The sequence below is a fragment of the Schistosoma haematobium genome, chromosome ZW, assembly GCF_000699445.3.
Source record: "Schistosoma haematobium chromosome ZW, whole genome shotgun sequence".
Lineage (NCBI taxonomy): Eukaryota > Metazoa > Platyhelminthes > Trematoda > Strigeidida > Schistosomatidae > Schistosoma > Schistosoma haematobium.
In genome coordinates, this window is record NC_067195.1 from 59,057,223 (window position 1) to 59,080,733 (window position 23,511).

General features: G+C 30.9%; 1 protein-coding gene across 1 annotated transcript in view; it reads right to left on the reverse strand.

Annotated features, from left to right (window-relative positions):
* MS3_00004016 (uncharacterized protein) overlaps positions 1-23,511 on the reverse strand; it is a 114,985-nt gene that overhangs the window by 29,676 nt on the left and 61,798 nt on the right. Inside the window, exons 2-4 of the mRNA XM_051211897.1 lie at positions 20,496-20,604; positions 6,150-6,300; positions 1,083-1,172 (exon numbers count right to left, since the gene is read on the reverse strand). Of these exons, the coding sequence (XP_051072020.1) occupies positions 1,083-1,172; positions 6,150-6,300; positions 20,496-20,604 (350 nt within the window). The remainder of the gene's footprint in view (positions 1-1,082; positions 1,173-6,149; positions 6,301-20,495; positions 20,605-23,511) is intronic.

A 23,511-nucleotide genomic window follows, 5' to 3' on the forward strand; every position in this document is an offset into this window, starting at 1 on the left:
CGTGCATCAGTTCGAGTTGCTATACCATATAAGCACAGAGATGCAGTTGTCGATTCAAATCCCGAAGTGGTAGAGGTAGTAAGAGTGAAAGCAGTAATCGGAAAGATTAGCGTTTGAAGATTTTATTCAAAGAGTATAATCCAGTAAAATACAATTGGATAAAGAAAAAAAGGGACATGAAGAATTAAGAAGATTAGAATTTTGGAGAACACAAACGATTTTGAGCCATGTCATTCAAGATCTCTAACCATCGGTTGTTATCGTCCCGCGGATCCCAACCAGGTAGTCTACACCTACCAATATGACCCAGTCCATTTGTCAGTCACTTCATGGATTTGTACCATGGTTTAGTCTGGTCGCCCCTAACTTTCTTCCAACCTACTCCTATACCATAAAATATCACACGTCGGAGCAGTCAGTGGTTGGGCATACGTAACACGTGTCAGCCATCTCAACTGATGAAGTTTTACTACTTCATCAATTGATTTGCCATCCTTACCTAGTACCCGTTTCCTAGCAACTGTATTACTTACTCGGTGGTCCAAGGATATACGAGCAATGTTTCGAAGACACCTATGATCGAATACTAGTAACCTCCACAGCTATAGCTGGTGTTCAGTTTGTCTTACATAATATTACAACCACAGACATTGCCATTTGACTTTACGTGACATAACTAGCTTTCTGTAATACTTGGAAAACCTGCAATTTTGATAACATATTAATCAACAAGTTATTCTGTCAATAAATACATTGTTTTGATTTATTTCCTATAAATGAGATATGCAATGTGTCGAATACACTGAATGACTAGACATAAAAATGTAATTTGTTTACATATAAGTTGGTTGAAATCAATTGGTAAAAAACTATGAGCTCATATTTTGTACTTGATAGTACACCTATCTAGAATAAGAAACACTACTGATATACGACATTTGAATAAATATAAATAACAAATACAAGATATTTTCAATAATTATAAAGAAGTGACACGATATAGTCAGTTGTATAGAATTAAAATAATCATATAGAATTCATAAGATTATTATAATACTATTTCTGTATACAAATCAACTTACTTTTGTACCATTTTCTTTTTCATAATCAAACCATGTGGCAGTTAATTCACGCCGATATTTTACATAAAAGTAAGGTGTTGTTTGTCTACCCTGTAGTACAAAAATATGTTGTTTTTTTTAAAAATGAAATAAAATATAAAAGAGGCAACAAAACAGATAATTTTTAGTATCAGAAGGGGTTTTATGGAGATTGTAGTAATTTCAACAGTTAAGATCATGAGTCAATTGAAGCTAGATCACCATGGAAAACCTGAAAGCACTGGACGGACGTTTCGGCCTATTGTGGGATTAGTTGAAGTTAGATCATTTTTTAGTAAAAAAAAATCAAATCAAATCACAATTTCCTCAAGTAATAGACTAGATGTATACAATAAATTGTATTGATAATCTAGGATCAGTTTTAAAAATTTTCATGTTATTTCCTTTACATTCAAGTACTAATTATACGTACGATCTTTAGTGTATTTTTTATATTTCTTTTTTGGAATGTCATGTAAAATGAGACTGAAAATGTCGTGTAATCTAATATTAGTTAGTAACAGTTGTTAGTTAACTAGTTAGATAGTGTTAGACTAGATACTTATTTCTATATCAGTCTTGTTAATCGAATCTCAGTTTTACAAGTTATATTCACTTTTAAATAGATATAATATGTAATTGAATCCATTCAAATGTATGTTATCATGTATATGTTAATATTGTATTGACTACAATGTAGTTGTTGTTTTGTTGGGGGTTTTTTTTGAACTACCAAATAACACTTTACGTCAAGAAATGGCTGACTTAAGTAATAAAAAAGTCACAAATATGTACCAAGGATGATTGTTAGCTTAAATTTTGTTTAGTATTAGAGTATTTCTAGTTGAAATTTCATTTATTTATGATGGTAAGAAAGCTTGATTTGTTGTTAAAATAGTAGGAATAAGAAGATGTAAATCATTCTCCAGAATATTGATGAGAATAGTTAGGAATGAAATAGATATATGCTGAATTTAATTAACAATATTAAAGAGTTCAATTAACATATATTATGAAACAGTTACTAATAGCTTATCATTTGCTAACAGAGGTTTGATTGTAAACAACTCTTTGTTGTTAATTTCAAACAATTTAGTTAACATTAAAGAGAAAGAACGTATTTGTGAAATCTCAGCGAAAGAATTTGAAGTAAATCCAACGTTAGTGGACCAGATTTCCAGGTGAAACGTTAGATTTACTTCAAATTCTTCCGCTGAGATTTTACAAATACATTCTTCCTCTTTAATGTCTCACATGAACTGGGCACCCAAACACTGTGAAACTATTCAATCAAATTTAGAAGAAAGTTTTTATTTGTTTAATTTAGTTAACATTATTGCAATTAATTGATATTCAACTTCTGAGCACCATAACAGACTGATCAAATACAGCCCTGAACATCAATGTGAAGTTTCAAATAACCAATATATATAAATTATTTACAGGTTGTTAAAAGTCTATGTGTTTTGTATATTAAATCTATCAAGTAAATAGTTTGAAATGAAAATTTTTATGTGTATTGTCCTACATAAAAGATCTGAATGCTTCCCATAGATATGATGGAAGCTATAATTGCATTTTCCTGGTAAAATTTGTCAACTGTATAATGTTTAAGTGCATACTCTTTGGATGATGTAAGCATCTGATGGTATACTGATAATGGTTGCAGTCACAATTAACCGCTGAATATCATATCATGTGGTTCACTTACATCAAAACTTCTCTACAAAAACCTGTCTCTTGTTTACTTCATATAAATGTTCCTAATAATATTAACGCCAATTAATTAAAGGTAATCTGTCTTCTGAAAACGTAGTTTTTTAATCAATAAATCCTTTGTTAAATATCATATTGTTGGATCGTTTAACTCCACCTAAGAAAGCGTACATTATCAGCTTATGGAAAAATGAGTATTGTTTAGATACACTCTTTAATTCATATTCATGTAATCTAAAGTTTATTTCAAACTATTTTTTTACAAAAATGAAAGTTGACTTGACCAAGAAACGTTAAGAGCTCGGAAACATATGTAGCATCAATTTGAAAAAACGTTGACAACTGCTCTCAATTATCTTGATAGGAATAGATATCTTGGTTGAGATCTTCAAGACAAACATAATCATGTAGTAAGCATGACAGTTCTCTATACCACTTTTAACACGAAAATCCACTAGTGTATCACTTATCTTGTTAATTAATAGACTGAGTTCAGTCTCACCAATATATTTCTGCTTATACTACTTACAAACTAAAATGAAATATAGTAATAATTTATAAAATTTTCTAATGGTTTGTGAACCAGTTCTTTTCAAAAATCTACATAATCTTCACCGTACAATGTTTTTTTCTTCTAACATTTACTATTAAAAAAATACGTCTATTCAAATATAGACATGATATATAATATTTTATCGATTCATGGAAGAATGCCTTTGGGAGTTTTCACAATATACTACTCAATAAACGCAGAATAAGAAGAAGGATAGTTAGAGAGAGAGAGAGAGAGAGAGAGAGAGAGAGAGAGAAGAAAAACAAAACCCACTAACAGCATTTAAAATCGAGAGAATTAAAAAAAAGAAGTTTGAAACTTCAGCGTTGTAGATCATTCGTGTAACATTTTCAAAAGACAAAAAAACAAATAGAGGGATGAAACAGCAATGTTGAACACAGAACATGAAATTTATTTGAAGTCATGAAATATTTCTAGTTTACTTTTACAAATATTCATATATTCATTAAATAAATTAATAATAAATTAAAATAAATTATGGGTGGATGATTTTCTGGGCTTACTGGATATTTTCATGATAATTACGTTATATAATTATGGGATTGTGGAGATTGTTGAGTTTGGATTGATTTCATGAATGGATCAGTGTTAGGACACTGTTGAAAACCTGCAAGCACTGGACAGTCGTTTCGTCCCAGTATGGGACTCATCAGCTCTGTGAATCCATGAGTTTGCGTTTGCGTGAGAGACAGAAGGTCCTGAGTCCGAATCCCGTGTGCGGAATCGTGGATGAACATTGCTGAGGAGTCCAAAACTAGAACGAGACGACTGTTCAGTGCTTGATCCATTCATGATGTCAATCTAAATTATATTATAGTTGATAACTAACATATACGTATATTAGAAAACATGGTAGTTTGTAAATTTTGTATGATATATTATTAGATCACTAAGGTAAAGAATTTTCTGAGAGCTACGATTTGCTATATGGTAAAATATCTAATTCTTACCTTAAATGATGCAAGTTCAGACCTTATATGGAACATTATTTTTTATTAGTATGATAGGTACAGCTTATTGAATAGTGTTAAGTTAAACCAGTTGCTTCTAAGTAACTAAAGATTGTTTTTCGTTGTCAGAGGACTGTGCGTGAATGTCTTTACAAGTATGTATTTTCAAAACTGTATGAATTAGTTTCTAATCTTTTTCGCTTCAATCCTCATTTGTGAACCATTGAATATTGATTGAGATGAATGTTAAAGAATCTCAAATTCTTCTTAGAGTAGTGAATATATCTTCTTTAGTTTGATAAATCAATTGCTGAAAACATTAAAGTTTTTATGTAATTTAGTGGTGAATGTAACCATGAAGGACAGCTGAAGAAACCAAAGAGATTAGTACACTTATAATTTTGGATGTGAACAACATTATATCATAAGTTAGATTAGGTAGAAAAAATATGAACGGTTACAATTCGATTCAGTAGTTTGAATGTATTATCCTCTCTTAGGTATTGTGAGTTTGTAGACTCATTCCAATGGACTATTGTGTTTGGATAGCACTAAAAAAGCAAACCCTGAGAGAGAATCCTAATTTAATGAATCAGATGTTTAATCGATATTATGGCTTGTGCTATGGTGTTGACAGATGTAAGTAGTATGTATCATCAATCGAAAGTGAAATACCTGGTAGTAGAAGGTTAAGAAGGTCGAAGAGAAGAGAAAGATATTAGTGAATTTCTGTGGAAATGAACGAACTGTGAAGTCTGAGATGGTTGATTGACATTTGCAAATGAAGTAATTACTGTATGGTTCTCAGATTTTACTAAGATGCTCTGTAATTCTGTGTCCAAATACTTTCGATTTTCTCCACTTGTGTTCTCATTCAATACAATATCACTTCGGGAAGAAATTTAACTATCAAATATATATATATATATATATCAATAATTAATTTAGTACTCATTTTTTGGTACGACTAATTAATTCAACAATTTTACCGGAATTTTACACAATAGGTGATTAAACTTCTTCATATCATTATATCTTTTAGAAATAGACTGTTTGCAATAGGTTGTTTCTTTTATTGACCCCATTACTTGCTATCTATTATCAAAGCATGTAAGTATCATAACTTTTTTTCAAAGGAACCTAATTGTTATAGCTTAAAATGAACAATTTGCCGATTGTATTCCAAAGCATCATTATTATCGTTCTACCATGTTATATTGCAATTTACGATGGCACTACTAGTAATTATCACAAAGATTCGATTTCTAACTACTTTGTGAATTAAAGTTATTTATAAACCAGTAAGAATTGATGAAGTGTGAACCGATGTCATATTATTTGTGTTACAATACCAATTTATTGGAAATGATAACGGATCAGAATAATAGATGTCTGTCGATTATTGTTTATTTATGAAAAGTTGTTGGATAGTAAGTGGGATTACACTTGATTTTCTTTGTGTTATGAGTATCTGATGTTTTATTTCGTTGTATGCTAAATTTGTTGACCAAAAGTGTAGAGCATCAAACAGTACCACGGTTAACGACAACTTCGTTGGAACAGAGGCCGTGAAGATAGTTGTGTTACCTAGATTAGAATAAATGTTGAGCATGGTGCGAATTATTTTATGCAGTTCCAGATATGTTTCGGACGTGATTTATAATTTCATTGAGTGTTAATTCATTTAATTTACTAGACCGAAATCTAAAAATAATTAAATTTCATGACAACAAGCAATATAAAAAATTCCAGCTTTGTAATGTTTTTATTCAATGGTTTATTGACTAATTTGATGAATATGAAACTCACTTTACTTTGAGCTACCCGACCTTTTGTTATGATTAACTTGATAATACTTTGACGACCTAAATCAATTTCCATAAATTCACGGAGTTCTTTGCCAACCTTAGCATCTGGACACCATGCACGTTCTTGGAGACTTAGATCGTTTGGATCTTCACTAATATAAGAAGACAAAAAGAAATATATCTATCAATCTTCGTTGCACAACACTAAACATTAATCAATCATATTTATATATAATAGTTATGAGAGAAACAATGATTAGGGATTATTCAGTTTGTGTATGTGTGTGTATCTATAACCATTCAAAATCTAATCAGCAAATCAACTGAACTAATGAATTATGATGTAGAAAAATAAGATGGTTCAAGATTGTCAGTTCAAAGAATGTTATGCACATAATTATTTTAATCTAATTTAGGTATCTTTTTCTATGGTATATTGTATAATTTCTTTGTGTTATGTCAAGAAATGTCATCTAAACAATAGACATACTTAAAATAGTATTGTGGAATGTTTTATTCAGTTTAATTGTGCATTAGAACCAGCTTAATTGTCATAACATCAAATATATAGAGATATGTCAAAAATTCTTTTAACACGTTTACTGTCAGGACAAATCAAAATTAGATAATATTCTGTTGATTTATGTATATCTAAGTAACATCATGTTTACCTGTCTAATATGCATTTGTATTCATTATTTGTTTACTTTTGTTGATGTAATTAGGTGTGACATATTTTGTTTTAATAATTATAATAAATGACCTAGATTTTAACGTTAATTGACCTAATCATATATCTATGTTGACAACAACTAGTTTGTTTGTTTTTAACACATATAGTTGAGATAATGAAATTCTGATTTTATCAATAATGTTAACAATACACATAATGAATTGTGATACATATTGTCATCATGAATTAAGTTTAGCTAGTGAAAAAGTATTTTTTTTAAAACAGTAAGCCATTAACTGTTGTTTTATCCTAGTTTGGGACTTATCTAAAATGTGTCAATCCTATAATTATCAGAATGGGTTTCGTGGTGATTTTTTAAAAATTTCACTGGTTGAAATCATGAGTCAATTGAATCTAGACCACGATGAAAAACCTGGAGGCACTGTACGGCCGTTTCGTCCTATTATGGGACTCCTCAGCAGTGCTCATCCACTGAAGACATTGGTGTACAGTGGCGCAACTTAGTGGATTGGTTGAAGTTGGACATTAACACCGTTGGATGCCGGCCGGCTCAGTGGTCTAGTTATTTGCGGGATTGTGGATGCGCACTGCTGAGGGGTCCCATACTAGGACGAAACGACCATCCAGTGCTTCCAGGTTTTCCATGTTGGTCTATCTTCAACTGACTCATGATTTCAATCAGTGAAATCCTGCAATTCTAAAACAGATAGAAACCAGAACCATCATTATTGTATTGGATGAGTTTTCTATAACTTTGCCTTTAGATGACGGAAATACAAAAAAGATAAGCCTCTGAAATCATGCTTGAAACCAAACATGAAGATTTATGCGCATAAAAATTGATATTACTAACTATTACTAAACAACTGTCTAGTTCTCCAGAGTTATTAATGGGCCTAAAGGTTTATCAGGGAAAGTATATTAGACAACCGATTTTTAGAACACAATATTTCTCAAACCCTGGTAAGTTTGATACAAAGGGTTTGACTTGATAATTTTCAATAAGTTAATAATTATGAGGAAAGATGGATAATCGCTAGCAGTGAAATCCAGAATGCGCGTCTCGTCCTATTCTGGACTCGTTAGTTGGATGTACCTGCATCCCAGAGTTCACGTTCACTCCAGAACTCGAACCCAGTACCGTTCGCTTCAAACGTTATCGTGTCATACATTTAGCCACCGAGTCCTAATAGCCACTTGCTTGTGTAATCAGGTGAAGTTTAAATTCACTTGGTATTGTTTACTTGAATCTTCCGATTGATGTCTAGGATTACAATTGATCAGTCTCTTATTGACATATGTGCATACTGTGCGTGTTACATCAATATTGCCTTAATTCACAAGCATTATCAGCAAAGATGGACAACGATTGTATAGATTTTTACCAATAAATTGAATGATGTATTTGTAGTATTTTAACGACTAAAAATTAAATTTTCGACTTGATGTAAACTACGTTTTCAAAGTAAATAATTGAAATATTTACTCAGAAGAAGCAAATTACACTAAATTACGAAACAACATAAATTTAATTTTTCATTGATTACGATATTAAAAATTATATAAATTCATTAATAAAAATCTTGAATAGTTAGCATTTCATCATTATACTTGATAATTTCAAAGGCACTTCATGAACCATTGAACTCCTCTCTAAAAATTCATGAATCTACTATCAACGATAGTCAATTTTATTATTATTCAACTAATAAATGAAACAACCTTGAATTCAAATCTTCTTTCCAGGTTTAAATGTAGAAAACTTTTATCAATCGAGATGAATCTTGATATGACGAGAAGAAAAGTCAAAATTCGATTGATTTACTCATTATGAGTTTTATTCAACATTATTACCGTTTTGATTCAATGTAATGATCATTCAGTGTAACAATCTCCACAACCCCTTAACTGATAATTACCATGTGCTCACTAGTGACTAGCTTCGTGAGAAAATTCTCGGATTTCTGATGAGAAGCCGTGACCAGTGAAGCTAATCCGTCCCGGATAGAAACAGGTGTCTACCTCAGTATATAAATGAGTGTATTTTTGACGAGGGTCGTCGTCGTCGTCCTGTTTTGGGGTTAATAAATCATCACTTATACCAGTCTTTGTGTTCTCAATTTCTCATTTTGGGGTATTGTAGAGGTCCCTCGTTCCAAGTATAAGTGATAAACGTTTCCGGCATGACAATCAGCGACGACCGGATATAAGAAGTAGCATTCAATTGACAAGTTAATAACAAATCTAAATTGTCTAGTCAGTATAAATTAATAATTAATACACTAAAAACTACTATGGTATTTCGTTTCTTTCTACAATATTTAAACCCAATATACAATAAATAAAAGAATGCAGTTGAAATTCACCCCCCCCCTTAAATGTAAAATGTCTTTTTCTAGAACTTATCACCAATTTCTATATTTTATTTTTACAACTGAATATAAACCAATAAAATACTATTTATTAGTAGTAAACAACAGTAATATAAATAGAATATGTATTTATTAACCACAATAAATAATGATAGAAAGGAAACAGGTAATAAAACATTATGACCATTAATAATAATAATAATCAATGATTCATGTAGACTACTTATATAGAATCAAATTATTATCAATATGATTCATAATTATGATTCATTGAGTTTAATACATAAAATTCACTCTATATTAAGTTTCATTGAATGGATAAGATTCAAATTATTATACTTTAGTTAGGAATTCATTAACTAATTAATATTTATTACTTTCTAAATTACCCTATTGACAACATGTATGTTTAATTGTTCTAGAATAACTTTTATTTATTTTCTTTTTTTTTTTTTTGGTCTTTCACTAGGAAGTAAAAGTATTATTTTAATGGACAAAATAATATTTTTTGTTTGTTTTTTGTTTTCGTTTAAATTAGGAATTATTCTGTATTGATATCAATCGTTTTTTTCAATCATCCATGTATAGAACAAAACAATCATTCAATACTTTCAAGTTATCTATGATGGTCTAACTTCAATAAACATATGATCTTCACTATGAACATATTTACAAAACCCCTTTTTTGATATTCATTAAAAAGAAAAAATAAAAAAAGGAAAACACTAAAAACACTCATTGTTACCGTTTTTTACTTAATGTCTATAAATATAATTACAATGAACTGAAAAAACAAAATTACTATGGAAAAAAATAGAATTAAGTGAAAGGAAACACATACTCTATTTGTGGTTGAGCAACTCTTAGACATGTATGTATAAATATAATGCTCACTTGTATTGTAGTATATAAAACCATTGAGATAGATAAATAAGTAAATAATATGTGCTTTTTGATTTATGAGAAAGAAGAAAGAGAAAAAGGAACACAATCGTTGAATGATCTGGTATTTTTTTCAATTTTTATCATTCAGTATTTTGACTGATCTCGTGTTCTTGTTTCTATATTACACATACACACACATACATACATACACACATACACAAACACACAAACATGTACAGATATCAGTACATATTTATGCTCCAATCTATGAATTGTATGTTTCACCGGTTATTGATGTTTATTTACGGATTATTTCATAAATAATATATTCAATGATAGACACATATTTGTTTTACATTAATATAAACATATTGAATGGAAGTGAAGAAAAACATATTAGAGAAATAGAGACAGCTCTGAGAATGGAAAATATCAATGAGAGAAATATATAAACTTATAAAAAGAAGGAAACTGGAAGTTAGATGGAAATTCTAATTTTCTGATGAATAAGGGTCAGTAATATATGTATATAAAGGGTATTAGTCATTTAACTGATTAATAGGTAGATAAATCATGTATGGATCCGACATCATCATTATCATCAACAACAAAGGTAATCTCAATTATGCAAACTTTATCATCACAATACAGTCGTTATAATCACATGGAGTAGACAAGTTTAACTATGAATGACAATAATAATGATAAAGGTCTTGATTTTAAGAAAAGAAAAGAATAAACAAAATATTAGCTGAGTCAACTCTATCTCAACATGTAAAATGAATTACAAACCACATAGGAATAGAAAACAACTCATATGTTTAGAATTAGATTATAACGAATGAATGTTCATGTTTCATATATCTTGGCTTCAGGGTACTATTTTGAAATTTCTTTAAAAAGGCCTAATTAAAACGTTATAATATTTTTTCATTGTATTTCATTGTAAAGTATTCAATAAAATGATTGTTATTGTATGTAAATACTGACAGTGGACAAAATTATACTTCAAAAGTAAATTCGAATTAAACCAATGAATAAATACTCCTAAACAACAACACTAAATGATAGTACCTAGGCTTTCATTAAAGCATCGGTTCAGTCAGTCAGCTACAACATAGGACCAGGCACATATATGTATCGGTCCAAGTTGCCATACATCATTAACACAACAAGATGGACACCGGATTCATAAAAGTAGTTAATTCAGAGGTGGTAGTATATAAAAGAAAGATTGCATATAAGGATATAGTACAAGAAGAAAGAATTAGTTCGTAGAAAGAAAGATATGAAGTGATTTTAATCTCTTAGTTTAAGGGAAGACAGAGAGTGTATACACCAATGCCATTTTGATCGATTCTGAGCCATGTTACCAAGAGTCTCCAACCATTGGTTACGATAGTCACGCGGACCCCAACCAAGTAGTCTGCATCTCCCAACATGGCTCAGACTAGAAGTTAGTGACTTCAAGCACTGATGCCACGTTTTGGTAATCAATCACTATGGCAGTTTTACAACCAATATTATGTACATGAATAAAGAATAAGCAATGACTAGCTTTTTGTGACAGTATTTTAATAGATTTCAATTTTGGTTGTCTCAGGCTATCGAGCTCACCAAATATACTCAGTTCAATCTAGTTGTTCTATCCCAGTTCAATACTTATCTTTAAAAAATGAATAAATAATTACAAACCATGTAATTTAATTTCTGACTTCTAGTACAGAATCTAATAACAATCCTTCCTTTAATAATGAAACATTTATTTGTAGAATTTGGAAAATGTTTGACAAGAAAGATTTTATATGAAAATGTTCACAAAAAAAGGTAGCATCAAAATGTTCATATTAGAAGTCACATCATAACATATAAAAGATAAATTAAAACAAGGGATTACCTTACCATAAACTTATCATCAACATGTACAATCTCAAATACATACAAATATATAAATATATAGTTATATGTAGATATATATATAACTTAATTATAGGGTTAAGTAACAGATTAGAAAAAACATTTTAACAAATTTGTTCATTTTGAATCAGAATAACAATGAAACATCAATGTACATCTTGTGAGGATTAAATCGATACTGCCTTAAAATCACAAGCATTATGTACAGAGGTGTATGGTGTCTATCAGTAGAATCTAGGACTCGCGTTTCGTTCCGTTTGAGACTCATCAGTTGGCTGTTGGCTTTTTTGACATAGTGGCTGAATGGGTATAAGGATAACGTTCCAAGTCAATGGTACTGGTCTTAAGTCTTGGGGTGAGCATCAGCTCTGGAATACAGGTATATAAAGCTGATAAGCCTTAAGCAGAACTAAATGCGCGTCCTGTATCCCACTGATGGCCATCATCCATCTCTGCATATATTAATTGAATGCTATTTTACAAAGCATTGTAATTAACATTTCATGTGTAAATGCTAGATTTCAAATGGTGATGAATGTATGTCCTGTTTTATGATTAAAATTTTAACACTTTAAAATCAGTGACCAATATTCAAAACTGGCATACGTTTAACTAAATTAGTGTTTAATTGAGAAAGTATACTTTGATAATGTACATAAATCTTTGAACTGATGTCTGATATCAATTTAGTGAAATGACTGCCAGCTCACAACTAGATTTAATCCCCAATAATGAAGAAACATTCAAAATTTGCATCTATAAAAGACTATAATTAGAGAGTCTGCTCGCATCATATTGCGACATCTACTTGTAGATTTTAGTAAGCATACTATTACTACACATTTATTAGGTAGTTTTAATCAGTTCATTAGGGTTCGGTAAAAGAGACATATGACAATTTTGTTCATTGAAAAGTCTTCATTTCTGTCTGATATTATTGTGAAAAAACAATTTACAAAGAATTTACGCCTAAGTAATTCTATACATGTTTTTGAGGTGATTTCTTAAGACTTTAAATTGGTAAATGATATAGATTTTTACATAATGATAAATTCCATCATCAATAAGGAAATATTTTCTTTGGACAGACAAATAATAAATATGTTGACTTGTCAACTGAAACATGAATCCAATATAATATACATTTTTAACATGAAGTTTTAAACTGGTTCATGACAAGTACCTTCTAGGTCCTGTAGTTACATCAGTATTTATGTGGCCCCTTATTTATTTATTTATTTTAACACATAGATATTGGTACAAGGAGGCAACAAATACATATGCGCCACACAAATCTCATTCGATATATGTGAGGGCTGTGATACTGCACGGGTGCCCAAACCGAAGCAGGTGGTTTTCTTAGGAGGCCACTCCCCGAGCCCTCGACCTGAAGGTCTGATCCACAAGGCAGTGGAGCATCGTAAAGAGATGCAGTCTCATGGAAGCCGGTGACCAACAATTGGTTCATATGCCATTTGTTCCCGCAGGATACTGGAGCCCATGTGCACCATTGATTTGGAATCCGGTTAAAGCGCCGGACATTTGCTTTCCGTTCTCTCATTTTCGTAAACAACACCCCCGCCACGAGGAGGCAGTGAGTAGGACTTCCCTGGCATAGGCTATATACGCGTGGCCATATGAGAGTATTTCGAGAGGGAGAGCGGACTCTCCCCACTCTCAGCAGTACCAGGGTATTTGGGGGCATGTGGCCCCTTAGAAGATTTGCTATATCATAAACATAACAATTTAAAAAAAAAAACAAATTAGCGAATTTACAGAGTTTAAACTTTAGGCAGGATCACAGTATGAGAACATTTTTTCCAACCAAATCTAGATTGTTTAAAACCTCGGGTGTTCCAGTCCAACATATATATATATATATATATATATATATATATATATATATATTAATCTGAACGTTTATATAGTCAAACAAATTCCAAATTTCATGGTCCATTGAAACCAGACTGAAGTTTAATATTTACGTTGTTTAATTTCCAAACTCCAATAGTCATATTTTTAAGGGAATGTTTGTTCGTTACTAATTAAATTATTAGAAAGTAGGTTAATTTCTCGTGCTAAAGAATGGAATATTTGTTATAATAATGTGAAGGATTTGTAGAGAATATTGGATGTCTTGAGTACACGAACCGATTTAAGTTCGACAGCTATTGAAAACTGAAATCACTGGAAAGTTGTTACGTCCAAGTGTGTGACTTCGTAGAAGTGAGGAATCACAACAACATCAAGGATCGAATTCAAGTCTTTTAGGTCGCGCTGAAGGGGCTAACTAGGAAAGAATTTTAAGAAGAATTTTCCGGAGTTCTAGTAGTGGAGGTCAACTGAGTCAGGCGTAAGGCTATCACCCACTAAAGACGATAAAATATGGTTGGACAACATTGCGAACTGAATAAAGTTGAACACGTAAACTATTAGATATCGGCTGAGTAGTCTAGATCCTAATTTCATTTCGTAAAACATAATGGTCATGGATAAGAACTTCAGAGAAATTCTATCGTAGAATGAAACCGGTAACCAATGGCTGTTGATTTTCAATAGTTATCGAACTTAGGTGGGTCCTTTTATAGCAAAAAAATAATAGAAAGCACATTTTCAAACTAATTTCACGCTTTATCATTTAATATTAACATGCCGCCAGAAAATATTTAAAAAATTAAATTTCACTAATCATGAATACCGTTGATTTTTTCTTTTCCCTATTTGCATTAAAAAATGTACTTTTAGGTTATCATGTGTAAAAGTGTTTGTAATTTTTGATTGAGATCATGAACCGATTGATGTTAGACCACCAGTGAAAACTTGGAAGCACTGGACGGCCGTTTCGTCCTATTATGGGACTCCTCAGCAGTGCACATCCACGATCCCGATCGCGGGATTAAACCCAGGGCCTTCTAAATCTAAAATAATCAATTTTATTTTTAATTTATAGGAATAATTGAGTTATTTCATTGTTGGTATTCTTAACTGAATTTTGACAAATGAGCATTAATTATCCGCAATCCAGCTGACAAGTTTTAAATAGTGTAAAACGCGCATCTTGGATCTCACTAATAGTATCAATTCATCTTCATTATGACCAATTTCGTATTTCTCATGTTCTCAGGTTCTATGTTCATCGTGCTCATGAAAACTAATAAACTTATCATTTGTGATAAACTATAGTTTATGAGCAAACATACAATACTTAATCCATATATTACAGTTCTATTTGGGTGAGATGGTTGTCAACAAGAGACCAAGATTGTATATTTAGACTGTCAGTAAACTGACAATTGTGATAAATATACCGAATTGCCTTATTAAATATCAAAACACTGTTTGTGTCATGTTTCGGAACGTGAATAAACACTACCAGTGCTTATCAAGAACGAGAACATAGGTGAAAGACAGCCAACCGTACTTTAACACAAAATTACAGAATCTCTTGGTAGAGTATGAATATTTCATTTGCGAATTTCCATCGTTTGTTCTTCACATTGTATATAATTCAAGTCACAATTCCTTTCCATTTCCGTTTCTGTTTTCTTTAAGTCACACTTAATGGCTTTTTGTTGCTACGTTTTCCGCTTTCGACTGGTGCTACATACTACTTATGTCGACAGACATAAGTAGCATATACCAGACAGCCATTTTGAAAATTACATTACGTATAATTTATAGTCATACTTATTAGTATTGATAAGGAGGTTAATAAACTCTCTTCATTGAAGATTATATACATTATTTAGATAGTTAGTTATGACAAACTGCACTGAATCCTATTTTAAAACTTCTACCGCCATCAGCTGTAACGTGGGAAAAACAAGGACTCAATAGCTCAGTATATAATGCGATAACATTTGAAGAGACCGGTACTGAGTTCGAATCCAAGAGTGAACATCAATTTTAAGATGCACGTGCATCCATCTGGTGAGTCCCAAATAGGACGAAATTCACGTCCTTGATTCCACTACAGGCCATAATCCTTCTTTGCTTATAAAATCAAGTTATCATTATGAAGGATTCGACGAACTTATAGTGCTTAGACGTTTTCGATACTAAAAAAAGTAATGGAATTCAGTTTGTTTAATTTGAAGAAAAAAATAGATATATCTTTTAATGTTAAGGATTTGACTGGAAACCAATAAGTGAACATTTTATTATTTTTAGTATCTGTATGGTGTTCTTATATCATGTAAATTGTGTACATTGTCTGTTATTTATAAATCAATATTTCATTTAGAATTTATTTGTGATAAAATCAATTTTATTTTCGTTTTTACATCTCTGAAAAATGTCAACTTAATAATACTTGAAAACTTCAGTAAAAATATTCATAAATGTCAACAAATAATCAAATGATTGTTTTCCCGCAAATATCAGTTATCACGCAATCATCAACATTATCAGAAAGAGAAGAAGAGGAAATCAATAAAACATCTAATTGAATCAACAACAACAAAATGAAAATGTCATTGAAGAAATTTTTAATGAATCTGGTTTCAGTAATGAAATCTCTCGAATCATTTAAGTCACTTCTCTGATAGGCTCTGGGTTCGAATCCCGCGAAGTGGGGTCGTGGATGCGTACTGCTGAGTAGTACCACAATAGGAAGAAACGGCCGTGCAGTGCTTCCAGATTTTACATGATGGTCTAGCTTCATCTGACTCATGATCTCAACTGTTGAAATTACTACGATCTCCACAAAACCCCTTCTGATACTAATCAACATATGCTCATTAGTGACTGGCTTCAAGAGATATATCCTGGAGTTCTAGTGAGGAGCAGTGACCAGTGGAGTTCAACCGAGTCTGTTATGAGGTAGTAACTCACGGAAGGCAATGGTGGATGTGTCGCTCAATTTCGTGGATTAGTTGAAGTTAGACATTAACACCGTTGTATGTCGGCCGACCCAGTGGTCTGATGGTTAAGCGCTCACGCATGAGACTGATAGGTCTCGGGTTCGAATCCCGCGAGGCGAAGTCACAGGTGTGCATTGTTTAGCAGTTCCACAACAGGAAGAAACGGCCATTTAGTGCTTCCAGAATTTCCATTGTGGTATAGTTCCAATTGACTCATGATCTCAACTATTGAAATTACTTCTGTTTATTGTAAACAATGTTAACAGTCTACATTTTAAATTTCAATGTGGTCTTTTCCTGAAACTTAACTCTTCCTTTTTTTTTAAATTTAGATTTTAAATCTAAAGTTTGTTTATATTGTGATGTTTTAATAAATTTGACAGAATATTTAATTTTAGACATTTCGTATCAGATACTTTGAAAAGTTTTATTATTATTGTAATGTGTTTCATCTTTTACTAAAATCAGTGATTTTGTTAAATAAACATTGTAATTCTTTTGAATTTCTTATTTGAAGAGTTCATGGTTTATATCACTTTTGATGAAACATATGTTGACATGATATTCAGCAAGTTGGGTGACTGAAATGTTTAACAAAACATTCAAATATTTAGTCCTTATTATAGAAATAATCTTTTTCGAAGAACTCTTATTGAATATACTACTGACAGAATGCAAAGATGAATGACCAATACAACTAGTTTATTAAAACTAATTTTGAAATGAGGTTACTGAGTTATAAAATTATATGCTTGTAAGTCCTAAAAGCATTATCCCTGAGTCATTAAAACACAAGAAATCATTGGAGATGAAATATATTCTACAAAAACATTTCTATTTTCAATGATAATCTAGAATATCTCCTCATAAGGGTTACTAAATAATGATTATATCGACTCAGTTCGTTAACAGCATTATTGATGATTTATAATATGACTACTGTTCATTCACCAATCATAGTATATCGAAACTTTTTTATATGCTAGTGAAGTCTGATCAAATCCACTGATTCACTTTTATCCGTATTGATTGATCCTTCTCCTATTTAGTACGCTTATTAGGCATATTAATGTTTGAGCATAACATTTCAGTACATATTTAACATATTCAAAAGTATAAAAAATTAAATAAGCGTACGGTTCTTTAAATTTATGTTTGTTAAAGAACATATCAGCGAAAAAAGCTACTTATATAGTTTATAATTATCTCATGTACAATATCTGGCTAAAGGTTCTTTGAATTACAAATACGATTGTGAATTACAATATATTGAGATGGTGGAGAAGATTTATAGCTTAGGTGGATGATTTTGATGGAGTTTTGTTCTCTGAGCTGGATGATTTGGTCGTGGAACGCATATGAAGAAATTCGTACACTTCACTTCTATCTGAAGTTTGTGCTGATGATGTCGTCCAGAAGAACGATGAAAACTCCACGACCAAGCCATCCAGCTCAGAGAACAAAACTCCATCAAAATTACAATATATCTCCTGAGATTCACATTTTTAAAAATATCAGCTAGATTGTTTAATTTGTAATAAATTCGGTAAAGTATAACATTTAGTCATTTTAATAGATCTGTGTATTATTCTAACATTGCAGTTGTATGTCAATTTTTTACATTTAACTTACATAATCCACTTTATCCTTTCAAAGTAATGAAGATTTATTGATATTTAATAATAAGTGCATTGTTACATTTTATACAGTTTATGAAACTATCTGGATAGTTAAACCATGTAAATGGAGTTATATATTCTACAAATGTTCTTACTATTTTCAACATAGTCTCTTAATTTCAACTAAAGAATTCTTGAGCTTATAAGTTAGAGTAGTATCTTTTTTATTTTGGAAACTCAGGGTTAAGATATCCAGTTATTATTGTTGTTTTTTTTTTAGAAATTCATTCATCTCCACATATTCAAATGAGTTTGGCAACTAGAGCCAAATGGTATTGGTTTGTCTCTGATCTAGATTAATGGATGAATAATCATTGGTATTACTTAGACATGCATAAGTATCATTATATATGGATGATTTAACCGCAAGAGATATTTAAGTCAGACAATTCTAAATAGAAATGCAACGACAACATCAACAACAACTAGACATAAAAACATAAAAACAAGCATCAAAAAGTCTATTTCAAAGATTATATCTACTTAAAAAACATACACTAACAATAATGATGCTACTTAAACATTGACCAAATGAATTAAATATATGAATATTGTTACAATTAGGATTTCTTGACATGATAATATTGTTATAGTTCATTAACTAAATCTTCTAAGCACAATGTTTAAACACTGAAATTGTTCTAATAAACATTATTTTATATAATTTCAAGAAATTAGGTTGTTTTGTTTTTTACCTTGGTTAGGTTAACTAAAATGTCTACTTCATTTTCGGATTATTATAATTTATCCTTTTTTCAAATTATTGAATGAATAGATTATAATCATATATTGTTCAGTCATTTGATTATTATTATTATTATATAGGGGATTGAGCGACACTAAAAAGACCTTTGAGAACATTGACCCTATCTACTGGGGCTAAATGAGAGTTATAAGCCAGTGTAAGGAATTAGGATTAATATTTACAGTTGATAGCTAGGGTTAGGAATTAGATTTCGATTATTTATCACAAACTGACATCAGTTAAAAAAGCCGAAATTCTATTTAACTAGATGAATAAATTAATGATGCGCCAAAATTCAAGACCTGTCATCGTAAATCTGATTGGTCTGTTCATAAATTATAGTCACACCCATTAATTTTCATGTTAAATGTTTTCTTTTCCAAGAAAAAGACTCCTCTGTTTTACTTCAATATCATTCAGTAGTGTATATCACCCTTACATTTTTCTTACATTTCTACATGTAAATTATAGTTGTGTATAAGATAGCCATATTATTGATAAGTTAGCCTGCTGAATCCTATAACTAAGGTTATTTAATTCTAATTAGTTTTTTCCTACAACAATAATAATAATCTAAGTCTGTATCAGTGAATTTTCATAGCCTTGTTTAATAGGATCAAGTTTTAACTAAAGTGACATGTATATTATTTTGACTAAATGGAGTTTTAGAATTATATTTTGTTATGCCTGATGTTGGGGAAACCTACGTTATGGAGTAATTCTTTGTCAACACGGAGCAATATGAAGTAATTAAGAAAAGTTATTAAATTGCACCTACATATGTATAAAATTTATCATGTTTATATTTATCATTTATTTTAAGACAGTGTATATAATATTGTGGTGTATGCTACTTATGTCGATAGACACAAGTAGTATGCAACACCAATCAAAAGTTGAATGGCTGGTAGCAGAAAGCTAGGAAGATCGAATTGAAGAAGACAGAAACGGAACTAGAAAGGAATTGGGATAATCAGACAGATCGCTAAGGATAATTGATGGAATTTTGTAAATGAAGTATTTAATGTATGATTTTTAGTGGCCCTATACAATCAAATTAGTATCGGATATAGGGCCACTAAAAGTTCTCATATTTTACGAAGACATTCTGTAATTTGATATTAAACAATAATTTGGTTGTCTCTATATGAGTTCTCGTTCATTACAATATGTATAGGGTGTTGTTGACTTACCGAGCAGCAGAAGCTCCATGTTGTAAAGTAGCAGCACTCGAATGTTGAAATGAAGTATCAGGGACCAAAATACGATCTGCGAGTAGACGTGAATTACAACCAATCGCAACTAAAAAAAACAATAGATGAAAATGAATATAATTATTAAGTAGCAAATTAAGTCGTACATCGTAAAATAAAGTAAATGATGAGATGAAAATGATATTACGTAAGTATTTTGTAGATTTCATGGGATACATTTCATCACACAATCTTTCGATCAGAACTTCTCAGACTAACGAATATTTATACAATAATTTTAAGGTCTTCATACCCCTTATGGGAAAAGGAGTGTAAAGTTACCGGCATATACTTTTGAAGTAACGCGAATTATTCTTAAAATCATTCTTTTACTTTCTAATTCTCAAAGGTTCTTCAATTGTAGTCATTTATTTATGAGATTTATCTTCAATACATTAATTGTTTAACAGTCTATAATTTACAAATTTATAAGATCATAATGCCATAGTTTCGTGACTACATCCAACGCCTTGCTTTGAAATTCACTTACTTTAGTCTTGTTGAGTCGATATTTTTGTATAGCACTTAACATTTACAGGAGTAAAATGATAAAAAGCAGTAACCATTGGAGTTAAACCGAGTCTGTTGTGAGATAGTAACTCAGTGAAGACAATGGTGGATGTTTCGTTCAATTTCGTGTATTAGTTGAAGTTAGACATTAACACCGTTGGATACCAGCTCAGTGGTCTAATAGTTTATCGTTCGCGCGCGAGACTGACAGGTCCTGGGTTCGAACCTCATGAGGCGTGATCGTGAATGAACACTACTGAAAAAGCCCACAATAGGACGAAAAGACCGCCCAGTGTTTCTAGGTTCTTCACTGTGGTCTAGGTTCAATTGACTCATGATTTCAACTATTAAAATTACTACAATATCCACAAAACCCCTTCTGATAAAAAATATATACTTTAGTTGCATTATCAATATTTAATCCACATAAAGCAGTTCTAGAATTACTGCAGTTCCAAAGGTCATGTAAAGAAGTTTGAGTAAGGAGTTATCAGCCTCATCCCGTCCCGCCACCAGCACCAAAAAAATGAACATTTCTAAAAAAACGCTAACCAGAATAAAAATCATCGAAATTGTAATCATTGTTCATAGAAATAATTTAAATTCTAAACTCAATCATAAATCACTAATCAGAATATTTTTTTAGTTTTTTCTAATGGAATAAGTTTTAAGGGATTTCAGTTGTGTGTTCTCTTTCAACCAATTTTATAAGTTCTCTTTATTAGATAAATATGAACATGAAAAATGTACAACAATAGTTGCTTAGCAAACTATTCATTAGTCTTTATTTGAGATTCATCAAACAATAATAATAATACCAATAGTTGAAATCATGAGTCAATTGAAGCTAGACCACAATGGAAGGCCTAGGAGCACTGAATGGCCGTTTTGTCTTAGTATGAGACTCCTCAGCGGTGCGCATTCACGATCTCACTCCCCGCATGATTCGAGCCTGAGACCTATCAGTCTCACGCGTGAGCGCTTAACCATTAGACCATTGAACCGGCCGGCATTCAATGGTGTTAATGTCTAGCTTCAACTAATCCACGAAATTGAGCGACACACTCATCATTGTCTTCAGTGAGTTACTACCTCATAACAGACTCGGTTGAACTCCACTGGTCACTGCTTCTCAACAGAACTCCAGGAGTGTCTCTTGAAGTCAGTTACCAGTGAGCAGATGATTATTATCAGTAGGGGTTTTGTGGAGATTTTAATAATTCCAATAATTGAAATCATGAGTCAATTGAAACTGCTGAGGAGTCCCATACTAGAACGAGATGACCGTCCAGTGCTTCCAGGTTTTTCATGGTGATCTAGCTTCCATTGACTCATGATTTCAACTATTGGTATTATTATTATTGTTTGATGAATCTCAAATAAAGACTAATGAATAGTTTGCTAAGCAACTATTGTTGTACATTTTTCATGTTCATATTTATCTAATAAAGAGAACTTATAAAATTGGTTGAAAGAGAACACACAACTGAAATCCCTTAAAACTTATTCCATTAGAAATTTCTGAAATCTCCACAAAACCCCTTCTGATAATAATAATAATAATAATAATAATAATAATAGAAACATTGAATGTATGTGATTTTTCAATAAAAAAATTTCTAATGACAAACCAGGTACTAATTATTATGGTTTAAATGATCTTATATATTCACGAATATCTACAAACATAGTCATTCTTATATATATGTATGTATGCAAATCTTATTGATATAATAATCCCTAAAGGTTGTAATCTGTGTAAATTAGTTTAGATGAAATACATATTGACTATTCTTTTTTTTTCCCTTACAATTTCTCTGTCTCAGTTTGTTCCATCTATTTCCCATTATTTGTCTGCAACATTTTAATTTTCCTTTTTTTCCCTATACATGAAATTTCTATAATATGTGTGATAGATAATTTTTAATAACAAAAAAACAAACAAACTATTATTCACCTTTAGATGATGTATAAGGTCAGATTGGTGATGAAATTGTCTTTTGGATTCTTTCTATTGGGAATATACATGTGATTCGAAATAAATTTACATATAAATAGAAAGGGTAGGCAATTTTAGTTTCTTTTGTTTTTGCTTTACAATTTTATGAATATTTAGACTATAACATAGAATATTATAAGCAAACAATGGAAAGCTAATACAGTATAGCTTTTTATATGTTCAGATATATGGGAACATACCATTGCCATGTACAAGTGTATATATGTATATATAATGAATAAGAATAGTTAATGAAGCAAAAACATGAAATAATAAAACGTAACATTTGTACGTTTAAGCTATAAAACAGATACATTTTCTTAAGTATCTAAGTAAATTTACTTCGTATTAAATTGATAGAGAGTACCCAACTAAAATGTATTTATATGGAAACTCAATAATTTATATGAATCATCATTAGATTGATATTTTTACAATGTATTTTAC